This window comes from Psittacula echo (genome assembly GCF_963264785.1).
Source record: "Psittacula echo genome assembly, chromosome: 5".
NCBI lineage: Eukaryota > Metazoa > Chordata > Aves > Psittaciformes > Psittacidae > Psittacula > Psittacula echo.
Window position 1 is genome coordinate 88,433,727 of NC_137739.1, and position 22,864 is coordinate 88,456,590.

Consider the following 22,864-nt stretch of genomic DNA (forward strand, 5'->3'; position numbering starts at 1 on the left):
AATCACAGAATGGTTTGGGTTGGAAGGGACCTTAACATCATTCAGTTCCAACCCCCTGCCACTGGCGGACACCTTCCACAAGACCAGGGTGCTCCAAGCCCCATCCAACCTGGCAGAACTTCATACTGTTGAGATGGTGTCTTGGGGCAGAGGGGCACAGGCCCATGTGTGGTGTCCCCTGCTCTGGTAGCACAGGAAGGTACAGTTAAGACATGTAACAGGGGTTAGGGCACAGCAAAGAGGGATGGGACTGACCACTGCAACCAGGAGATCACTGCTGGCAGTGGGCAGACCACATAGACACAGTCGTAGAAACCAAAGGTTGACCAAACCAAACAGGGGTCATGGTTGAAGCATGTTGTACAACATGGGAAGGGACTGAGGCAGTCTGATGCAGTGGACTTGGGCTGGAGCAGACTGGAGTGTGTACAGCAGAGCTGGAATGGTGTGGGAGAGCTGTGCTGGGAGGAGGTGGTTGGGGAGCCCTGTGGAGTCTCGTGACTTACACCACTGCTGTTGCTGTTCTTAAAGGGTTTATGAAGCTTTAAAAATAGGAGCACAAACAAAATGTGGGCAAGAGCAGTGAGCTCCTCAATCTTTGACCTTTTAATTGTTAGTGCCCATCAGTGTGAACACAAAGACGTGGAGCTGGCAGGGTGCTTCTGATGATGGAGCGAGAGATCTCCTAGGAGCTTGTCCTCTCAGCTCTAAGTGCTTGCTGTTGAGAGCAGGTCAATAGCTTCCCCAGACACTGCTGCTAACTGCTAATGGGTATTTTGGCTTGCTGAGGGAGGAAGAGAAGTGTTGGACAACAAGAGAAGAATCTGGCAGCAGGGGTGCCTCTGGAAGAACATGGGAACAGGGCTTTCTTCAGAGCTGAGGCCAGTATAACCTGCTCAAAGCACCCCACAGCGACTGCTGCCCAGCACACAACCCTAACAGGATTCCAGGTAATCTTATGAACTGGAGCTGGGGGAGTGGTGATTATGTTCAGTGAGTTACACACCGGCTTCACCTAATACTTCCCACTCTTTCAGCTCCACTCTCCTGTACATCTCCTTCCCGAGCGTGCCATGCCCCCTGGTGCTGGAAGGAAGAACCTCTGCCTTCTTTGGTGGAAAACAGGGCTCAGGTGCCATCCTTCTGCTGGTGTGGGGTTCTCTTGAGGAGGATCAGCAGCATGTTTTGGCTCTGTTCTCTTCCAGGATGTGAGTGTTGTGCCTGCTGAACCCCCTCAGACCCACTAGCCATGCCAGGGATTGTCGTGTTCCGCCGCCGCTGGTCTGTAGGCAGCGATGACCTGGTTTTGCCAGCAGTCTTCCTCTTCCTCCTGCACACCACCTGGTAAGTGAGAAGGGCAGAAGTCTCCCATCAGTTCTTTTTGTTATTCCTGTTCCTTGCAGCTGTAATTCTTCCTGTGCTTATCCATGTGGCTGGAAGGCTTGTTTGGGGCATTTCTCATAGACACCAACGTATTCCCAGCTTCTTTGGATAAGTTCTATTCTAAGCTCTAGTTCCAAAGAGGGAGCCTGACCAGCTCCTTTCATCCTCCTGCGCTACCCAAGGTTGTCTCCTGGAGTCTGGGGCTGTTTCTTACAGGGGCTCAGGTGAAACAATTGGAGCAGCAGATCCCAATGGGATAATGGGACTTGACACAGGTCATCAAATTGTTTGGACTCTGGATGGCTTGTGGGGAGGAGATTTCCAGACCAAATTAAGTAGCTGTGGGTGACTGAGGAGCCTCAGGAGCTTGGTGTGGGTTATTACATGCAGCTTGCTTTAGCTTCCTGCTGGTAACAGGTTGGTTTGTGACTGGCAGGTTTGTGATCCTCTCTGTGGTGCTCTTTGGGCTGGTGTACAACCCCAACGAGGCCTGCTCGCTCAACCTGGTGGACCACGGCAGAGGCTACCTGGGCATCCTGCTCAGCTGCATGATCGCAGAGGTGGCAATCATCTGGCTCAGCATGAGAGGCAGTATCCTGTACACAGAGCCCCGGGACTCCATGCAGTATGTGCTCTATGTCAGACTGGGTAAGAGGCAGAGGCCTGAGGCCTCCTAATGACTCAGCCTCCACACTGCCATCTGCTAGCGCAGAAGACTTCTCTCCCCACACCCTGACAAACACACAGCTTCTGAAAGACATCCAGATGGCCACTTGTATGTGCTATGCATCTGAATACATCACATAGACAGCACCCTGTCATTGCTGTAAGACTCTCATGCAATGCCCCAAATATCTTTCTAGCAAACCTTTTAACTTGCCATCCTCATTGCAATGCAGGTACATCCTTCCCCTCGAACCAAATGTGCTCCCCTTCTGTCTCACAACACAGATCTGCCACAGTGAGATGCATCTACACCTCTTCCCCCATCTTTTTTCCACATGTTTTCCTAGGATCCAGGCATGTGTCTGTGTAAATCGTGGTGGGTCTGACCCCGAGGCGTGTGTGTGTCCTTGCCTGTCATACAAGACACATCTACACCCACTTACATTGAGACATATACTGCACCTCTTGACTCACAGGAGATGCATCTCCATCCAGTGCCTTAGATTCTCCCCCTCCAGGCACAGGGAGATAAATAGGTTTACCACCTGCTCACTGGTTGCATCCTCTCTCTGAGTGCGTATTTGTCTTCCTAAAAACGTTTCCTGTCTCTCTCACCCACCAAAAAGTGGATCAGAAAAGAGAGATTGTTCCTTGATCTCTTACTCAAGGCTTCCCTTTTAGCTTGTTTTCCCTCCTCTGCTCTGTTGTCTTTCAGGTACAGAAACTTGAGCAGATTTTTTCTGTGCTGTGTGAAGATTTTAAGAGGGGAAAAAAATCCTTTTGAAGCTGCAGAATCAACCCCATTCCAAACAAAACTCCTCAGGGTTTTGCATCTCTGTTTTTGCTGGATTCTTTCCCTGCAGAAGTCCCTAAAAAAGGGCTAGCCTTGCTTTGAAAGCTCTGTCTGGGAGACATTTCCACCTTCTGAGTGCTAAGTGCAAGTCGTTAACACAAACAGCAAACAAATCCTTCTCTTCACTTTCCCAGACACACTGCAGTCTCCCTAGGGAAGCACGTGGAGCCTGACCGATGAGTTACACTGTGTTAAAACCAGACTAAATGGGGCAAGGGAGATAGAGGAAGATCCAAAAAGCCATTTTCCTGCCCAAGAAACACCCACTTTTCTTCCTTGTGTGCCTTAAACTATACACGGATCAGTATTGACACTGTATTTTGGGTCCTGTTTGTGGTTGTTTCATGGGGCTTTTTACTCTTAATGGCTTCATGAGTTCTGATGATAGATTAAGGAGCGTGACCAGCATGTGGGCAAGGTCCATGTGACCGTCCCAGTTGAAGCATGTGCTGTTTATTACATAGGAATCTGGGAAAGAGCTCCAGTATGAATGCAGGAAGGTCTCATGCATGCTCCTGTCCTGCAGCAGGTCATCTCAGAGGGCAGCCAACCATGGTAGGCAAAGCCTTAGCTAAGATTAAGCACATAGTTTTTGCTGAGCAGCAACCAGGTCCAGCCCTGGTTCCTTGCCCACTGCTGTTGTAAAGTCTTTGTGTCTCTTTGAGCTGGTTTTTCCAGGCTGGTGAGAGCCTGTAGTAAGCCACTTGTGGAAAGACACCAAGCCAACACATAGATAAGGAGGGCGGGTGGTTAGTTAGCTAGGCTGGAATGTGGGTTTAGTCCCAGCTCCACCAAAGCCTTGCTAGGCATTACTAAGCAAGCTATTTACTCTGTCCATATCTGATTACTCACCTGTACTTTGGGCTTGTAATGTGGAGAGAAAGTGTGAGGATGGGCACTTCAGAGTAGTGTTTCCCAACTTTTTTTGTTCCGGGGAACCATCCTGAATCCCCAGTTCCTTGTTTCTTCATAGACTGGTTTGAATTGGAAGGGGCTTAAAGCTCATCCAGTTCCAACCCCCTGCATGGGCAGGGACACCTTCCACTAGGCCAGGTTGCTCAGAGGGTAACATGCAAAACTGAGGAGCTAGTAAATGACTCCTTAAGGATTGTGTCCTCAGAACTGTTACTGGGAAGACTGCAAAGGGCAGAGGTGCTGGGAGCATTTACTAAGTGTAGTAAGCAGAATTAATCTGGGATACTCACTACTATTTATTTCCCATCTTTGAATCAGACCAGCTGGCCAAGGTGGTTAAGTCCTGGGTGCTGCCGCACAGTGATTACTCTGTATGCATGTGGTCTTTGTACCATTTAGGAGTAGTTTTAAGGCCATATTACACTTTTGGTTCATATCTTTGGAATATCTCTTTCCAAAGCATGAGGCCCAATCCTGCAGTCACTAATTCTGTGCAGCCATCCTGCTAAAGAACCCCTCTTTGTGTTTCCTTTCCAGAAGATGCAGAGAAGCAGTGGTTAATCCTTAGGGAGATGCTGCTACTCTCTATTGTGTTCCTTTTGTTGTAGCTATCCTGCTGATTGAGTTTGTGTATGCTATCGTGGGCATCGTTTGGCTAACGCAGTACTACACTTCCTGCAATGATATCACAGCAAAGAGTGTCACTTTGGGTATGTATTTGGAATGTGGTTTGGGTGCATCCCTGTGGATGAGCAGACATCCTCTCGCCTCAGAGAGCTAATTCATTCCTGCATGTGGGGATTGACTGTTGGAAGTGGATTGTGGCTGTAAATGTGGTGCTTGTTTTCCTGAGACATTAGTGCTCAGAACAGTTGTTCTATTCAGTTGTTTGTGCTGCCTGTGCTGAGACAAGAATCCATGTTCCCATGGAAGGGTCTGGCTGGGGAGTCTGGAAGGTCTGGTTCTCCTTCTTCAGTTCCAAATGGCTTTGCTGTTTTCCTGGAACTCCTTTTCAGTCTCAGGCAGTCCCTTGGCAGGGGTGATACTAGTGTTGCAGTCCCTCTAGCTACTCAGTGAGTACTTAATGGTCTTTTACATGGGCAATATCCTAAACCAGCTGGAAACTTAGAAGCTTTTCCAGAGGATTTCTCTTGCTGCAGCTGGGGTGACATTGGGATGACTTTCTCTGCCCTGCAGCAATGGAGAGATGGATCTGATGTGTGTGATGAACAGCAGGAAGTGTTGCTGCCACGACCTGGGGGCAGAGCACCTGATTCCTCTTCTTTCCTTGCAGGAATGGTGGTGTGCAACTGGGTTGTCATCCTGAGTGTCTGCATCACTGTCCTGTGCGTCTTCGACCCCACGGGCCGGACCTTTGTCAAACTACGTGCCACGAAGCGGAGACAACGCAACCTGAGGACATACAACTTGAGGTAAAGCAGCATTCCTGGAAGGATATCCTGCTTTTCTCCATGCTTAACATCCCTCCTTCAGGGAAGCATCCGGCTTCAGGCGTTGCTTCCCTTTGGTGAGGGAAAGATGTAGCTCAGACTGTCAGGTGCTGTGTGTGGGCATCTGCATCCAAAGGAGGCTAAGTGATGCGGTAGCTGCCTGCATTGTGTGTTAGTCACTGCATCTGTGAAGCCTTAGGAGCCTCTTGAGCCAGTGCTGACCACAACAGCTTCTTTTGTCCATCCTGTAGCAGCCTTTTGCCTGGTAACCGTGAGGCAGTGCTTAGATACTGCTTAGATTGAGAGAGCATCTTCTTCCAAAGCTCCTTTCATCCTTTAGTTTTGCCTTCAGAATACAACCTCTTGCCCTGAGGTTTCTTGTCTACACTTGTGGCCAAGAAGCAATTTCTTTTATGTTGGCAGGCAGATCTTTTAATTAACAATTGATTACATCTTTGAGCTGCCCAGATGGGGATAGGAAAGCTTTATTTCACCAAGCAAAGCATTTTTCAGAAGGGGGACAACACAAACAGCCTTTGTTTTCTTATGCACTCTTGACATACGCAACTGTCAGCAAGGAATGTGGCTTTGTAGGACTGGAGGGCACTGGGTTTTGAACACTAGAAACTGAGGCTTTGAAAGAATACTCTGCAAATCTTGCATTTCTCATGAGGGATGTATATCCAAGAGGGCATTTTGAATATGTGCTCTTCCACTGGCTTGAAATGTGATCCTTCAAGTTGCCTTTTTGAGGGAGAAAAAGCCTTTTCCAAGGACTGTGCAAGCAAGTTTTGTTTGAAGGAGCCTGGATTTCACTGTGGAATGCAAGACATTCTTCCTGACCTCTCCAATACGTGACACTAGACTTGGTTATTTGGAGTTAGTTCCCTGTTAGCCTAATGCGTGTGACTGCTGCAGTGTGATCAGGACATTCCCAGGGGGATTGGGATAAGACGCTTTGATGATACTATGGATCTAGTATCCCTCAAAGCTGGGTGGCTCAGGGTGTTATTTTTCCAAAGGGAAACTGAGTGCCAATGATGGCAAAGGTTTTTTGGCCCTCTCACTCCAGGAGAGACCTTGAGGTGCTGAAGCGGGGCAAGAGAAGGGCAGCGGAGCTGGTGCAGGGCCTGGAGCCCAAGGGTGATGGGGAAGGGCTGAGGGACCTGGGGGGTTCAGTCTGGAGAAGAGAAGGCTCAGGGGGGACCTGATGGCTGCCTACAAGTGCCTGAGAGGAGGATGGAGCCAGGAGGGGCTGGGCTCTGCTCCCAAGGAACAAGGGATGGGACAAGAGGAACCGGCCTCAAGCTGCACCAGGGCAGGTTTAGATGGAGCTGAGGAACAATTCGTGCCCCAGAGGGTGCTCAGGCATTGGAACAGGCTGCCCAGGGCAGGGCTGCAGGCACCGTCCCTGCAAGGGTTCACACCCCGTGGAGACGAGGCCTCAGTGCCATGGGTTAGTGGTGGCCTTGGCAGGGCTGGGGAACAGCGGGACTTGGTGTTCTTCAAGGTCTTTTCCAACCTGGTCGATTCTGTGTTCTATAAGTGAAGGTATTTGTCCCTTGGGCCATGGCCAGGTTTTCCCTCCAGGCCTGTACCAGTTTTGGACAGCTTGTGCCTGCTGTTTGCAGCTTCCCACTCTGCAAAGGGAGTGTGAACAGATGTGAACAAGCAAAACGCTGTGGGCTCTGATGGGAAAGGCAAACAGAAGATGTTACTATGTGTTCACTACTAAGGCAATTGTTCCCAAAGAGCACATTGTGAAATTCTCTGCCTGTTTGTGGATCATGAGCCAGAAAAGATGTTGAGGGCCGGGAATTGCTACTGAAACCCCTTAGATTGCAGCAGTACATGCCTCTGCTGTACAGCAGGAGCTTGACCTTCGCGTTATGTTTATCCTGAGCTGTATTTCCTCTGTCTTAACTCATGAATAAGCGTGATTTGTTGCATTAGGAAGATACCTAACTTCTGCCTTCCCTTTGGTGGTGCTTTGCTGTAGGTGTTGGACTCTTACACAGAGGTTTTCCTTCACCAGTGGCATCGTGATGTGTGTGGGCACTTCTGTTCTTGCAGAGCTAAGAAAATAAAGCAACAAAACAAAAGGCTCAGCTGATTGTGCTGAGGCTTTACTTGCTTCAGAGCCCACTAAACATGTGGAAGTTCAGTGTCAGGAAGAAAGAATTTGGGAAAAGTTGGAGTGAAAATAGCTCAGAGCACACTTGGCTTGTTCAGCCCCCGCGCTGGAGTTGTGAAGTTCTTTGCATTGCTGCCCAAGTACTTTGGCATTTGGTGGAGCAGAGTACTGCCAGCTCTGCCTTGGGATGATCGTATTCCTGTTCCTCTTCTAGAGTCTTCCTTGGATGTAATGGATAGTTGAAGATTACCAGGGGCTGGAGCAGCTCTGCTCTGGAGCCAGGCTGAGAGAGCTGGGCTGGGGCAGCCTGGACAAGAGAAGGCTCCTGAAGGGGAGACCTGAGAGCAGCTCCAGTGCCTAAAGGGGCTGCAGGAAACCTGGAGAGGGGCTTGGGGCAAGGGCCTGTAGGGACAGGCCAAGGGGAATGGCTTTAACCTGCCAGAGGGGAGACTGAGATGAGCTCTTAGGCAGAAGCTCTTCCCTGTGAGGGTGCTGAGGTGCTGGCACAGGGTGCCCAGAGAAGCTGTGGCTGCCCCATCCCTGGCAGTGCTCAAGGCCAGGTTGGACACAGGGGCTTGGAGCAAGCTGCTCTAGTGGAAGGGGTCCCTGCCTGTGGCAGGGGTTGGAACTGGATGAGCTTTAAGGTCCCTTCCAACCCAAACCAGACTGGGATTGTGTGATAGTTATTGTATCACAGTTGTTTTCAAATGCTCAGCTGTGAGTTGATGGATTGCCCTGTGGGATCAGCTCCTCCTATGCAGGCAAATACTCCTTTATCAGCATCTTTTTCTTCCAGGTACAACCCACTTCCTGTGCTTGGGCTTTTCCTCATGTAAGAGCCTGCCAGAAAAACAGACGTGGTCTTTTTTCTTGGTTGCTCTGACCTGTTTTGCTTTAGTCTGTGTCCACTTTAAAGACCCTGCTTCAGGGCAGCTGTGACCTTTGTTGGTAGCATTGCACTCTGGCCCAGACTCGCACAGACATCCACTTCAACACCACTAAGCTCAGGGTTGTTAGCAGGCATGCCAGTCAAAAAGAAGGGACTGTCACCCCGCAGAGTGTAGTAACTGGTTCAAGCTGACAACGGTGGAGGCAACTCAGCTCTGCTTCATTGAAACAGGGTTGTCCAATTAGCTCGTTTTGAAGCTGGAATTGAAATGTCACATACACCAAATGTGGGTTGAACTAAACCTGCTCTATTCAGCCTGTTTTAACCTTGTCTAAATGCAAAGAGACCCTTGAGCTAACTTGCCTATTCTTTCTGCTGAAAACTAAGCACTGTACTTGAATAAAGAGTGTAAATTTCTTCAGTTCTGAGCCTGTATTATGTTTTATAAATATATTTTTCCCAAATAAGCAATTTACTGGGGAGAAAAATGGCCCAGCTCCTCTCATACTGTGTGCCATGGTCTTTTGTACCATTGGCACCTCCTTGCACTGAGGTAGAGTTTTCCTCCTGAGTGGTGGGATGTGCTGGCATGTGATGCAGCTGCCAAGTTGCCAGTGGATCCTCCTTCCATCCTCAGCACCGGGTGCTCTTGACCATCTTGCTTCCAGCAGATATATAGAACAACAGGAGCTTCATTATGGCCATCTCATTCAGGTGGGACACCAGGTATATAAATACAGAGGACAGATTTTTTAGACCTTCCCATCATAGACTGTTTCGTGTTGGAAAGGACCTTAAAGCTCATCCAGTTCCAATCCCCTGCCAGGGGCAGGGACACCTTCCACTAGAGCAGCTTGCTCCAAGCCCCTGTGTCCAACCTGGCCTTGAACACTGCCAGGGATGGGGCAGCCACAGCTTCTCTGGGCACCCTATGCCAGCGCCTCAGCACCCTCCCAGGGAAGAGCTTCTGCCTTATCTCTAGCTTGAACTTCCCCTGTTTCAGTCTGAACCCATCATCCCTTGTCCTATTACTCCAGTCCCTGATGAAGAGTCCCAGCATTCTTGTGGCCTCCTTGGGATACTGGAAGCTGCTCTGAGGTCTCCTCGCAGCTTCTCTTCTCCAGGCTGAACAAGCCCAACTTCCTTAGCCTATAAAAGGAGCTGAGTTGTTAATCTTTATGTGATCTCCTTTCCTCTGCTAGACCAGAGTTCATAGAAGAATATGGCTTAGCATGTGTTTTAGCAGTGATAGCGCAGACTGGGTGACTTTGGATCTTATGCTGTGTTTGCAGACATGTTCTCCTGCCTGTCCTCATGCTCATCCTCTACCCTTCATTCACAGACACCGCCTGGAAGAAGGACAAGCCAGCAGCTGGACACGCAGGCTCAAAGTTTTCCTTTGCTGCACAAGGACAAAAGACTCTCAGTCGGTAGGTACCAAATAGCTCTTGTCAGAGCAGGAGATAGCATCCTACCTGCATGAGGTGTGTCTCATTACAGTGAGATCTGGAGGCACTAGGAGTCCAGGGAGCCTTGTGTACATGCAGGGACAGGAAATCCCTTCCAGGAAGCATTCCCTCAGGATCACCAGGCTTGGAGCTTTGCTTCGTGCTGATTCCTTTTCTGCCCTTACAGCCCAAGTAGCCTGAAGGAACCCTTGCATTTCTGCAGGGGAGTCCTGGCATTCCGTGCAGAAGCTGATGTAACAACAAATGCGCATCTAACACCACTGAGCAGGGCAGTTATCAGAATGACTAGTCTTAACCCTCTGGTTTTGAGTATTAGAGAACTCTGAAGGTAAAGCTGGCACTGAAAAGCAATGTCAGTGCTAAACTCTTCTCCTGTAGTTGATCTGTACCTCACTGTTGCGGTGAACTGGGATAATAATGTGTAAGTGAAGACAGCAGTGGAAGGAATACCTATTTTCACTATGTTTGGGCTCAACATTTGACTTTGTTATCAGTTTCAGTTTGCTCAGGCAGTTTCTTCTGGTGTTTGCATCAGTCTCATTCACTTGAGGAGGAGAGAGACCTCTCTGAAAACAGGAAAATGTAAACCTGTCAAGCAGCTAAAACTACTTCTGGATTTCCTAGCAGTCAAACCCCACTACTTAATCCCTAGATTCACATGGAGATTGTTGGTTTGAAGTTTTCATGTGCTACAGTTGGGATTTTCCCTTCTTATCCAGCAGGAAAGGGTAAGGGGCTTGCTATTGCTTCCCCAGAAGTTAGCAGTCTATTCCTACTAGCACCAGTAAGAGCAGGTTTATGTCTTGGGGTTGTATTCAACAGGATTCCTGAGGACCTGCTGGAGATGTGAGCAAGAACATGGAAAACTTTGCTGATTAAGACTCCTAATATTTAAATGGGTCAGAATCAGGAGTATTTGGGAACTCCTGGAAGACCAGACAGAAGCAGGGTGTTGTTATCAGAGATAGTTGTAAAGAAAGAGCAAGTGATGAATACGTATGTACCCTGGCTCTGACTTAGTTCCAGCCTCTCAGGAGAAGAGCTTGGAGTTATCAAGGACACTTTGTCAAAGACATCAGTGCACAGCAGTGGCCAAAAAATCACAAGAACATTTAGCATCAGTAGAAGGGCATAGAAGATGACAGGGAAATCACCAAGGAACTGACAACATCAGTGATGTCCTCACTAAATATAGCCTGGGGTTGGGTCTCCTCAAAGGTGCAGCAGAGAAAGGAACATATTGGAGGGAATATGGACTTGGAAGAGAAATGAGATTGGGATTTAACCTCAAAAAGGAAGATGGAATAAGATGAAGAGCTGTATAAGAAAAATGGAGTCAGGTGAAGGCTACCTGAACATTTGTTCATCGCAGATGGCAACCAGTATGAATTAGATTAAAAGAGTGTGTGAGGAAGTGCTGTGGAGTTACCCACAGGGTGCATTCCCAAAGTGTGGATGGCTGCAGGAGTTGTTATAACCCTCTTGCAGAAATCCAGCAGTGTGTCCTGGCACATGGATCCCTCCCAGCGGCACTGGATGCAATGCCACCATATTCCCAACCTGCTGTCCCACTGAGAAGTCAGAGCCCAGGCCTGGCAGCGCTCACAGCTCATCTGCTGAGGAAAATCCATCTGGAAAACTGAAACAAAATGAGCTTTTGTGTCAGGGCAGCTCCAACAGCAGCATTTCCTTGGGGGTTCTTTGCTGCTCCTCCCGTGCTACCATAGCCCAGGCACCTTCCATTCCCCCTGGGAGCACAACCAGGTCACCTTACCCAGGTACCCAGAGGTGTGTGTCCCAGGGATGCTGCAGCCTGGCTCCAGAGCTCTGAATTTCCTGCTTTCTGAACAACTCCATTTTATTCAGGAACGTGAAATATTTCCCTGTATCGAGCTGTTTTAAACAAGCTTCTCATTCTGCACTCACTGTTTCTACTTTAGATGTTTTTCTCTAGTTCAGGAGAAAAGCAGATACCACAATCTTCAAATTCTTTGTGCTATTGAGTTCCCATTTTACATTCAGCTTGAGCAATTCCCAGGCTCTTTTCTTTACAGAAACAAGCTCTGACTTTGTGTGTCCTGGCATGACAGCGTGTGGAATGAATGCATGTGTAATGGATGAGAAATGAATCTATTGCTGTCTCTCCCAGTGTTCATGGAAAAAAATGTTCAAACACAGAATCATCATCATCCTCTGGGCTTGAAAATAGTTCTGTGGGGTGAACATGGTGTTTGGGGCATGAATGTGGGTCTGGAGTGAAGCATGAGGTCTCCAGCCCTGGAGCAAATCATCAGGGCTACGGTCAATCCTACAATAGAATATGAGATGCTCCAGCAAAAACTCATCCTTTGGAACCAATCGTAGAATCATAGAACAGTTTGTGTTGGAAAGGACATCAAGCTCATCCAGTTCCAACCCCTGCCATGGGCAGGGACACCTTCCACTAGAGCAGCTTGCTCCAAGCCCCTGTGTCCAACCTGGCCTTGAACACTGCCAGGGATGGGGCAGCCACAGCTTCTCTGGGCACCCTGTGCCAGTGCCTCAGCATCCTCTTCCTTATCTCCAACCTGAACTTCCCCTGTTTCAGTCTGAACCCATCACCCCTTGTCCTGTCACTACAGTCTCTGATGAAGAGTCCCTCTCCAGCATCCTTGTAGCCCCCTTCAGACACTGGAAGCTGCTCTGAGGTCTCCATGCAGCTTCTCTTCTCCAGGCTGAACAGCCCCAGTGTTCTCAGCCTGGCTCCACACGGGAGCTGCTCCAGCCCCTGAGCATCCTCGTGGCCTCCTCTGGACTTGCTCCAACAACTCCGTGGCCTTCTTGTGTTGAGGACACCAGAATTTCACACAGGGCTCCAAGTTGGGGTCTCATGACAGCAGAGTAAAGGAGGTGTTGCTGCCCCTTTTGGTTAATAAGTGATTTTACTCTGAGGCTGCATTTCATATTGCTTATAGGAGCTCTGCTAAGCTTTATGGGGTCAGTACTTGAAGGCTGCTGCGGTTGTAATGTCACAGAGGTTACTGCCAGTCCATTTGCTCTTCAAAAGGCACAGCCGGTGTGGAAACCTGCACAATTGGCACCTGAAGCCCTGTTCTTAATGGTGATTTAACTTGCTTTTGTAGGCAAAAGTGAAAAATGAAAGAAAGTAATCTGGCACTCCAGGAGTTTATCAGAGATGAAAGAATATAGGTCGTTCCCTGCAGGACTGCTGGGGAGAGAAGGGATTTACTTTCTTCCCTGTCAAAGAAGAGACAGAGAGAGATCCTGGCCTGAAATTCAGCCTTTCTGTTAGTGCACAGCTCAGGCTTTCTACAGACAAGACTGCAGTTGGTGCTGAGTAAAGGATGCTCTGAAAACACAGGCTAAAAGTTCAGGGTAAGGCTGTGATAGACCTTGGTAGGAAAGGTTACTGATGGTGGGAGTCAAAATACCAGTACCATTGGTGTAGTACAGCACTTGCTCAGGGATCCAGCCTCAGGGTCACCCTTGTCTTTGAGGCTGCTGGTCTTAGAGGTGGCCACATCAACATTGCCTCACAGTCCAGCCCATCTCCAGTTCCCACACTATTCCCATCTTTTGTCTTTGTAGTACAGGGCAGAAGGGGAAATAACACTTTTTGCCTCATAACACCTTTGTCACTCTGCTTTTGAGCGTTTGTTTCACCCTCTCAGGTCCCTTCCACTTCTGTCCCTCCTGTGGTGTCTTCCTTTTTTGGCCACCTTCTCTTCTAGGAACTCTGTGTTTAATGACTCAGATCTTTATCCAGGTTTTCCCTTTCAGGCCCTTTTGCTTGGATGCAGTCCAAGCTAAACCTGGAAAAGCCTCATAACTTGGTCAGCTCCTTCAGCACCAAGAGCTGCCATCTGTAACACTTGCTTGTTGCTATGAACTCTTTGAAACCACATAGCAAAGAGGATGATGGTGAGCAATGAGCAGCTAGAGTGGCAGGATTCAAAAGCTGTCACCTTTATCTGCTTGCAGTGGTGAGCTCTGGGTTAAATAGGGACAAAATCAGTGGGGTTTTCATCCTGAGGAGCCTTTGCTCAAATAAAATTGCTTTTGAGGAGCAAGGATGACTCTGAGGTGATGCTGGGTTGAGATTTGCTTGGTTCTCCTCATACTTCCTCTGTCTTATTTACAGTGTAGAGATGAGACCGTTTCTCTCCCTGCTCTGTTTTGATGGTGAGGTGCTCTGCTTGCCCACACATCAGTACCAAGTGTAGTACAAACTCAGCCTCAGCTGAAGCCTCTCAGTGTGACTATGTAAAAATAAACAGGATCCTCATCTGATCAGACCAGATATGGTGTTCCCTAAAGGAATCTCGTGGATGTTTTGGAGCGTGAGCTATAGAAATGAGGCCATTGCTGCCGCAATGGTTCTCATTCCGTGGCCTGTTTTGAAGCTCCTCATACCCAAACTCCTCCTTCTTCTCCTAAACTCTTCTCTCCTTGGATTTTGCAGGATGCCTATTCAGAAATTGCCTACCTTTTTGCTGAGTTCTTCCGAGACCTTGACATCGTCCCATCTGACATCATTGCAGGCCTGGTTCTTCTGCGCCAACGGCAGCGGGCAAAGCGCAACGCTGTGCTGGATGAGGTGGGTGGAGAGGGCATCCCTCTTGGCCTCTGACTTACCTGCTGCTCTTGACTCACTCTCTGAGACCGCATGACTCTGCCCACCTCATTCCTGGTGTGTGTGATGGGCTATTGCCAGTCACTGAGCTGGAAAATAAAGGTATTAACTGCTTGAAGAGCTTTTCCCAAGGCTCCCAAAAGGCCTAGCTGACACTGAGTCAAGCTTGGGAAATCCGTCATCTTTTGTAGGCAGGTGATACAGATTGAGTCTATAGTCTAACCCCGGGAGGGCTTGAAGGAGGTAGTAGGTGCTTGGGAGTGAATGGGATGATTACTCCTCCTCTACGCAGTAATGCAGAGAAGATTCCAGCATCTGGGAAAAGCTGCAGGAGGAACTTTTAAGGGCAAAATTCCTAAATTCCAAGCCATTATTGGCATTGAGATTCATGGATCGTCAACACAGTAGAAAATGGGGTTAGCTTTTCTCAGAGGTGAGGTTCAGACAGCAGTGATCAAGAACAGCAGAATTGGACTCAGTTAGAGGAGACTGGTTGGGATACTTGAGAGCATCTTATCCTAGGTTGCACAGTACTTCCTGTTTCTCAAGTGTAGCTTTGTCTTGGTGTCACAGGGAAGAATCTTTCTGTGTGTTTGTGACTTACAGGCAAACAATGACATTTTAGCTTTTCTGTCTGGGATGCCAGTGACCAGGAACACAAAGTACCTGGATCTGAAAAACGCGGTAAGTGGCTGCATTGTGAACTTGCAAACCCATCCTGTTTCCCTGTGTTGCCTGTTTTCTCTTTCTCTTTCTCTTCTCTCACTCCTTTCTGCCCCTTTCTGGGATAATCAAAGAAATGAGAGATTAGTACAGCAGAAACAGACTGGTTTGGGTTGGATGGGACCTTAAAGCTCATCCAGTTCAACCACCTGCCATGGGAAGGGACACCATCCACTAGAGCAGGTTACTCTAAGCCCCATCCAATGTAATAACAACGCTTGCTCTCTGGAGGCTTTTAAAGCATCACTTGTAAAGCATTCTCTCTGCCCTCTGTGTGGTGGGAGGTGGTAGCATTCCCACTTAGATAGGGGAAGGCAGCATGAGGTTTGGCCAACACCAGAGGTATGAACTGAGTGCTGCCCCCAGGGCATCGTGCAGAGCTCCATATGGAAGTACCACCAGGCAGGGCTCCATCTTGGAAAGGGCAGGGAGCTGCCTGGAGTGAGGGCGGAGCCTTCCTCCCTGGGGCTGCTTGTCAGCGGCTCTCAGGATAGGAATGCCAGCTGTCTGTTCTATGAGGTTTAAGCTTGGTTTTCCTTCTGGCATGCTGCTATTGCAGCCCTTCATGGGGCAAACTATATTCACCCCCTTGATTAGATGATATGGCTGCAAGAGTGACCCAATCCCAGCATCTCTGATTGACTGCTTCTGTGATTAACTTGCTTGTGGCTCTGCTGTGTTTAACACTCACACCCTGCTTGTGCTCAGCCTGTCTTTCCTGAATAGGAGAGTGTGGGGAGAGATGGAAGCAGAACTTATAGGAGACACTGCTGAGGTATGAGCCCCCAGACTGGCTTTATGGCCGTCTCTGTGCATCCTATGGCCTGTGACTATGTGGAAGAAGTATATTTAGAGAGCTCAACTTCTTGCAGCTTCACAGAATCCCAGACTGGTTTGGTCTGGAAGGGAGCTTAAAGCTCCTCCAGTTCCAACCCCCTGCCATGGGCAGGAACACCTTCCACTAGAGCAGATTGCTCCAAGCCCAGTCCTCTGCTCCAGTGCTCTGATTAAACCAGTTTATCTCCTCAACTGAGAACCCCAGGGGATGGCTTTCCTTTGAGCAAGGTGTTGGATACACAGAGGAAGATTTCTCTAGAACTGACTGCTACTTTTGGTAAAGAGCTGTGGGGGCCCCTCCGTGCAGAACAGGAGCAGCTGCACTGAGCTGTCCTTGGGAAAGGGGTTGCATCTCATCCAGCACCACCAGCTTGTGCTCTCCTGCAGTGACCTGCAAACACTGACAGTGCTGCTGTGGTGGTGCTGAGAGAGCAGGTTGGTGCTCAGAAAGAAGGGTGCACGTGTCTAATCATGATGGAAGAAGGGAACCAGCAGGAGAACTCACTGTCTAAAAGGGAACATGGCCTTTAGCAAGTCTCTTGTCTCTTTCAGCAAGAGATGCAGCGGTACAAAGAGGTGTGTTACTACATGCTGTTTGCCCTGGCTGCCTATGGCTGGCCCATATACCTGATGAGGAAGCCCACATGTGGACTCTGTCGCCTGGCCAGATCCTGCTCGTGAGTGGCCATCCTGTCTATCACTCTGCCTTTTCCCCTTTCACCTTCTGTTTTCCCCAGATTTAGATATATCTTTTCCTTCATCAGTTTACTCTCCATCACCCCTCTATTTCTTCCTCTTTCTTTTCTCTTTTTCTTCCTTTCCCTTCTCATGCTTTTTCTTTCCATCTCCAACTCCGTCCCTTCATACTCCAATGTCTTTCCCCTCAACCTCTTCCTTTACAATTGCTTATCTGCTTACCTTGTTAAATAAACCAGACTGTCCTATGCTCTATCCTCTCTGGTGCACTAAGGATCATGCCAGTCCTGTGCAGTATGAACAGCCAGGGGAGAGAACTCATCTGGCACAAGGCTGCTTTCACATTGAGTCAAAACAGCTGCCTGGGAGCTCTGAAATCAAATGTATCAGCAAGCCTAGATAAGCAGGGAGTTGACATTTGGGTCTCTATTAAAGCCTTGGCAAGACTTGGCCAGTTTGTGCTGTGTTCTCTGTGACTAATTGTTTTCTTCCTGCCGTGCTCTGTGGTGCTCACCTCATGGTAGCAAGGCTGTAGTTCAGTGCAGGATACGTTGGGTTTAAAGGTTTGCTTTCAGCTGCCATAATGCTGGCGTCAGCTTCTCTTTGGGGTTGAGCTGTTTGCACTTAAGCAGGTGACTTCTGTGCTGAACCTATGAGGAAGAATCTCCTTCCTTTTATTAGGGAAGTGTTTCATAAGGGAAAGAAGGAGAAATAAATCTGTGCTGCTGTTTTTGGCCTGGGATGATGATTCTAGACCTGTTTTTGTTATAAATAGACCTTGAGCTCAGTATGATTCTAGACCTGCTCCTTGTTATAAATAGATCTAGAGCTCAGTACATGCTAGCGGCTTTGTGCGTTGAAGCAATGCAGGACTGCACTGTGAGGCATAGTATCCCTTGAGGAGAGATCCCAGCCCCACCATGCATTGAGTCCTTGGGGACTGGTGGCACTGCAGCTCTCTCTGGTGCTCAGAAGGGAAACTACATCTGTTCTCAGTGCCCCTTTTAGATGCTGCAGCATCAGTTGTGTGCTCTTTGGTGCAAGAGCTCTTACCAGGGGAGGGCATCACTGCAGGGTCTGTCTTTCCCTTATCTCTAGGAATTCTGCTCTAAAGCCAATCTCTTCCACATTCCTCTTTTCCTCAAAGCTATTGCTCTTCTGCAGATGTTGCTGTCTGTGTCCTTCACGTCCCCGCTATGCACCTAGTGTCACCATTGAGGAGGACAACTGCTGTGGCTGCAATGCCATTGCCATCCGCCGCCACTTCTTGGATGAGAACATGACCTCGGTGGATATTGTCTACACATCGTGCCATGATGCGGTAAGAACCTGCAACCCTTTGGGCCATGCTTCTAAGGCACTTCCTAATGGGATTTATGGGATTCCAGGTGTAGTGGTACAAAGGAGGAAACCAGAAGCCTTTTTTCTGACCTTAGAGCTTCCCATCCTATCTCTCCATCAAGGAATTCTGTCACTTGGACAGAAATATTTGCTAAAGGCAAAAATCATCACTGAAAGGAGTGCTTGCACATAAGGCATAATCTGTCACACCATTGCCTCCTTTTCCCTGGGAATAATTAAACAGGAATGTCTCACCTGATTGCTAGTCCTGGATATTTTCCAGGTTTATGAAACACCTTTCTATGTGGCTGTGGACCATGATAAGAAGAAGGTGGTCATCAGTATCCGAGGAACTCTGTCTCCAAAAGTAAGTGCCTCGCATCCACTTCGCTACCCAGGTGAACTTCCAGGAGGGTCTCAGGCCTTCCTGACTCATGCTTGGTGTTTGATTTACCTGAAGCACAACTATGGCTTTTCTTCCAGGATGCCCTGACAGACCTAACTGGGGATGCAGAGCGCCTTCCAGTTGAGGGTCACCATGGGACATGGCTGGGCCACAAGGTGTGTAAAGGAAGAAAAGCCCAAAACAAATAAACAGGCCCCCAAAACCCCAAACCAACAAAATCCCAACCCAACCCCCCCAAAATAACCAACCTAACCCCAAACCCCACACTTTTCTCATGTTTTGACTTGAGAAAACAAGTGGTCTGAATTGCTTGAGGTACTTCTAAGGGAGTTACATGATTGCAGTGAAATGGCTTGGAGCTGTTAACACAAAATCCTTAGTTGTAACTGTGAAAACCACTATGTGTGTAATTAAAACCTCCCATATAATTAGTGAAAACCAGGCAGTAAAACGCATCTGTGGAGATCTGGAACACAATTATTGGATTCATTGAGAGGACTTCTTCTTCCAATGACCTTTTCAGAACTTGCAATCAAACCCTGAGGATGTGTTTAGAATTCTCTGGCAATGAGATGGGCACTGAACCTCATCCAAGGGAACTGGCAGGACTTGTGCCTGTGTAATGAGACTGATGCTATGGGTCTGTGTTAGTGATCAGGTGTGGGCTGATTAAATCCATTGATTCTAGAGCTGATCTTTGCCCCAGTCCAGCAAAATAGTGACGTGCACACTGATTATCAGGGATTTGGCAGCCTCTCAAGATGCAGGGCCAGACTGGGAATGAAGAATCCAAACTGGAGGTTGTGTGTGTTGGAGGGAATGTGGAGGTCGCTGGAAATGCTGCTGCTGCTCAAGGAGATGAGGCATTGCTGATCATCTGCTTGGGGTCCCTTCAGGCAGGACATTGAGGTTGTAATTCCATGGGAGTGGGGAGGTGGGAGCTCCTGCTTCCTTCATGATGTCCTGCTTGAAAGATGAACCTTTTCTATGAGCTCTGATGCTCGGCTTTGGGAAGTAGAGGGTAGTAGCTGATAGAGAACTACAGACTCAAATGCTCAGTTGGGTATGGGTCTGATAAAGAAATGCTCACCTAAGAAGGTCTTACTTGGACTCTGCAGGCTCCAAGTCTCTGAGAGCAGGTAGTCTTGAAAAGTGTTGTGTACTTCCATTTGGCTAATGGGCATCTTTTTTCTTTCATAAAATCATAGAATCCCAGGCTGGTTTGTGTTGAAAGGGACCTTAAAGCTTGTCCAGTTCCAACCCCTGCCACAGGCAGGGACACCTTCCACTGGAGCAGCTTGCTCCAGGCCCCTGTGTCCAACCTGGCCTTGAACACTGCCAGGGATGGGGCAGCCACAGCTTCTCTGGGCACCCTGTGCCAGCGCCTCAGCACCCTCCCAGGGAAGAGCTTCTGCCTAAGAGCTCATCTCAGTCTCCCCTCGGGCAGGTTCAAGCCATTCCCCTTGGCCTGTCCCTACAGGCCCTTGTCCCAAGCCCCTCTCCAGGTTTCCTGCAGCCCCTTTAGGCACTGGAGCTGCTCTCAGGTCTCCCCTTCAGGAGCCTTCTCTTGTCCAGGCTGCCCCAGCCCAGCTCTCTCAGCCTGGCTCCAGAGCAGAGCTGCTCCAGCCCTCGCAGCATCTCCATGGCCTCCTCTGGCCTCGCTCCAACAGCTCCAGGTCCCTCTTGTGCTGCTGCCCCAGAGCTGGATCAGGACGGCAGAGGGGGTCTCCCCAGAGCCTACAGCAGAGGGGCAGAATCCCCTCCCTTGATGGCTGCTCATGCTCTGGGGATCAGCCCAACACACAGGGGAGTTCTGGGCTACAAGCACCCAGGAGAAAATAAATTAGAAACTGAGGACATTAACCCAGCAATTACACAGGGCGTTCCTGTTATGCTTCCACAGTTATGAAAGCAGCGAAAAGAGGTAGTATTTTGTCACATAACTGCTATTTAGCTTTGGGAATCTTTACTATTGATCTAACATTGCTGGAGTGTTGTCTCTGCTGTTGCTGATGATGTTGCTTCGCTTTGTGCTAATTCATTTAGCTCAAAGTGACTTTGCACATCAATGTGATCAACAGCTCATGCGAAGGAAGGTGAAAGGAAAGCAAAGGGCAGTGAGGGGGAATTTGTTCTAATGCACAGAAAAGCTCCTAATGGATCCTTGCAGAAGTTGGTTTTCTTTTGATCTCCATGTGAAAACATTCATGTGCCAGTGACTTACATGAAACATTCCCTTGGTTTTATATTGAGGTTTTATTTGGCCTTTATGTTATTTCTTGTTTTGACTGTTGCTAATACGGAACTATAGCTTTATCTCAAATTATTATCAATATGAATCTTCAGCCTATAATGTGCTGCTGATTCCTGAGGGGAAGCTAATGGAGTTAATAGAATTTAAATCCTCCATCCTAATGCATTTTTAATGTCCAGAAGTCAACTTGAATACACAAATAAATGAAGTGCTTTGCAAACACATTTAATTTGGAGCAAAGGACTTGGCCGTCTGGGAGCTTCCTGTAAGTTGTTTGATGTCTGTTCTTGTTCTTGCTGGTTCTGTTCTGCACATCCAACAGGCCTCTTATCTCCACCTGCAGAGCTCTCCCGGTGCTGGGCTTCACATGGTGCCAATCAGACATCCCACAAGTTAAACCTCTTGATGTGCACATGAGCCCCCTTATCGCTCCGCTGCTACCACAGCTCGAAGTGTTTCACTGCTTGGGTTGCTGTGAATGCCACAGTTAATATAGCGTAGAAACAGATTGGTTTGTGTTGGAAGGCAGCTTAAAGCTCATCCAGTTCCAACCCCCTGCCACGGGCAGGGACACCTTCCACTAGAGCAGGGTGCTCCAAGCCTTGTCCAACCTGGCCTCAAGCTCAGTCTCCCCTCTGGCAGGTTAAAGCCATCTCCCTTGTTCTGTCCCTACAGGGCCTTGTCCAGAGCCCCTCTCCAGGTTTCTTGTAGAGCTCTCTGAGCTATTTTGCATCAAAACTCACAGCTGTAACTAACATTTAGGGCTTAGCATGCCAGAAAAAAGAGGGTGTTTTAGAATTTGGAGGGGAATGAACCACAGAAATCAATCCATCTTCACAGTATTTGAAATAAAACCCACTGATTTTATAACAAAATTCATTTTTACGTAATCATAAGGCAAGAGCATCAATGAACACTTAACTCTGGTGAACTGATACAGAACAAAACTACTAAAATGATGATGTTATGGAGGTTGATTTGTGGTGCTGAGCCAGCTGCGATGACAAGAAGCTGCCAGAAGGAAGTTCAGCCATGATGGCAGCTCTTCCCGCTTCCATAGAACACTCAGTAATAGCAAGAACATCCCATTCAAGCTCTTTATTCTACCCAATAGACCCCCTTTATGGGTTTTCACCGCCAATTCAAATATCCCTGAGCAGTTTCATGCCTTCAGACTGCAAAACAATAGACTATTTCCCTTTCCTTCCATCTCCACTGTGGTTATTTACATGTGAGCTTCCATAAGTAAACCTAGATAGATTTATTCCTTGAAAACTGAAGAAACAGGATCCATCTAAATGGCAAGTCTACATTTAACACTGCAGTGATGAAAGGCTCATTCCATACTATTAAAATCACTGTCTATATTAGAATATCATTATCAAACCTATTGCTATCAGCCTGACTAACAGCCCATTATTAATATCACCACAGATTTAGGTCATGCTATTCAAAAATAGCATCCTAAATTCATGGTAGGACTTTATGTAAGTAGTTTTGTCATTCACTTCTCATTAGAGAAGGAACTGGAGACTCCTTTGAATGCTGCAGAGAGATGGGAACACAGGCATGGAATATGGTGGCATCTGCTTTTGATGATGCTGATGCTGTTACAGGTGTCCCATTTGCAGGCTCAGCACAATCACCATGGTCTGCTCTTTCTCTTCAGGACTCACATTGAGTTTGATGATGTACTTGATATTGAGGGCTTTGAATGCTCCACATTGCTTTGCTTTTTGAGAGGGACATCAGCTCCTTTATGCCCAAAGCCAGGGGGTTGGAACTGGATGATCTTAAGGTCCTTACCAACCCAAACCATTCTATGATTCTGTGTCACAGAGATTCATCAGTGCTCAATAACACTCACTTTCTACTTCAGTTGGTTTCAGGTAGAGGTGTAATGCAAAATAGCAGAGGAGATGCTGTTCCTGGGTTTAGACCAGCCCAGGCAATGTGAATTCTTTGAGGTCTGTTATCACCATATTCAAGCAGATCATTCCTGTTAACCCATGTTCACCCTGGACTACAGGACTGGTTTTCAGCCCTTGTACTTCAGGTTTGCCTAGTACTGAATTAAACTCTAGTAAAGGCATAACCAAGAACTGGTTATAAGCGATAGCTTTAACCTGCGGGAGGGGAGACTGAGATGAGCTCTTAGGCAGAAGCTCTTCCCTGTGAGGGTGCTGAGGCGCTGGCACAGGGTGCCCAGAGAAG

At 48.1% G+C, this 22,864-nt stretch overlaps 1 protein-coding gene across 1 annotated transcript in view; it reads left to right on the forward strand.

The window, feature by feature from the left end:
• Positions 1–1,249: 1,249 nt before the first annotated feature.
• The window catches only part of DAGLA (diacylglycerol lipase alpha), a gene marked incomplete at both ends in the record, with an annotated part of 33,732 nt that continues 12,117 nt past the window's right edge, over positions 1,250–22,864 (forward strand). Inside the window, 11 exons of the mRNA XM_080619459.1 lie at positions 1,250–1,344; positions 1,820–2,031; positions 4,426–4,527; positions 5,112–5,250; positions 9,634–9,721; positions 14,223–14,357; positions 15,000–15,077; positions 16,506–16,630; positions 17,814–17,970; positions 18,274–18,357; positions 18,474–18,551. Of these exons, the coding sequence (XP_080475585.1) occupies positions 1,250–1,344; positions 1,820–2,031; positions 4,426–4,527; positions 5,112–5,250; positions 9,634–9,721; positions 14,223–14,357; positions 15,000–15,077; positions 16,506–16,630; positions 17,814–17,970; positions 18,274–18,357; positions 18,474–18,551 (1,293 nt within the window). The remainder of the gene's footprint in view (positions 1,345–1,819; positions 2,032–4,425; positions 4,528–5,111; positions 5,251–9,633; positions 9,722–14,222; positions 14,358–14,999; positions 15,078–16,505; positions 16,631–17,813; positions 17,971–18,273; positions 18,358–18,473; positions 18,552–22,864) is intronic.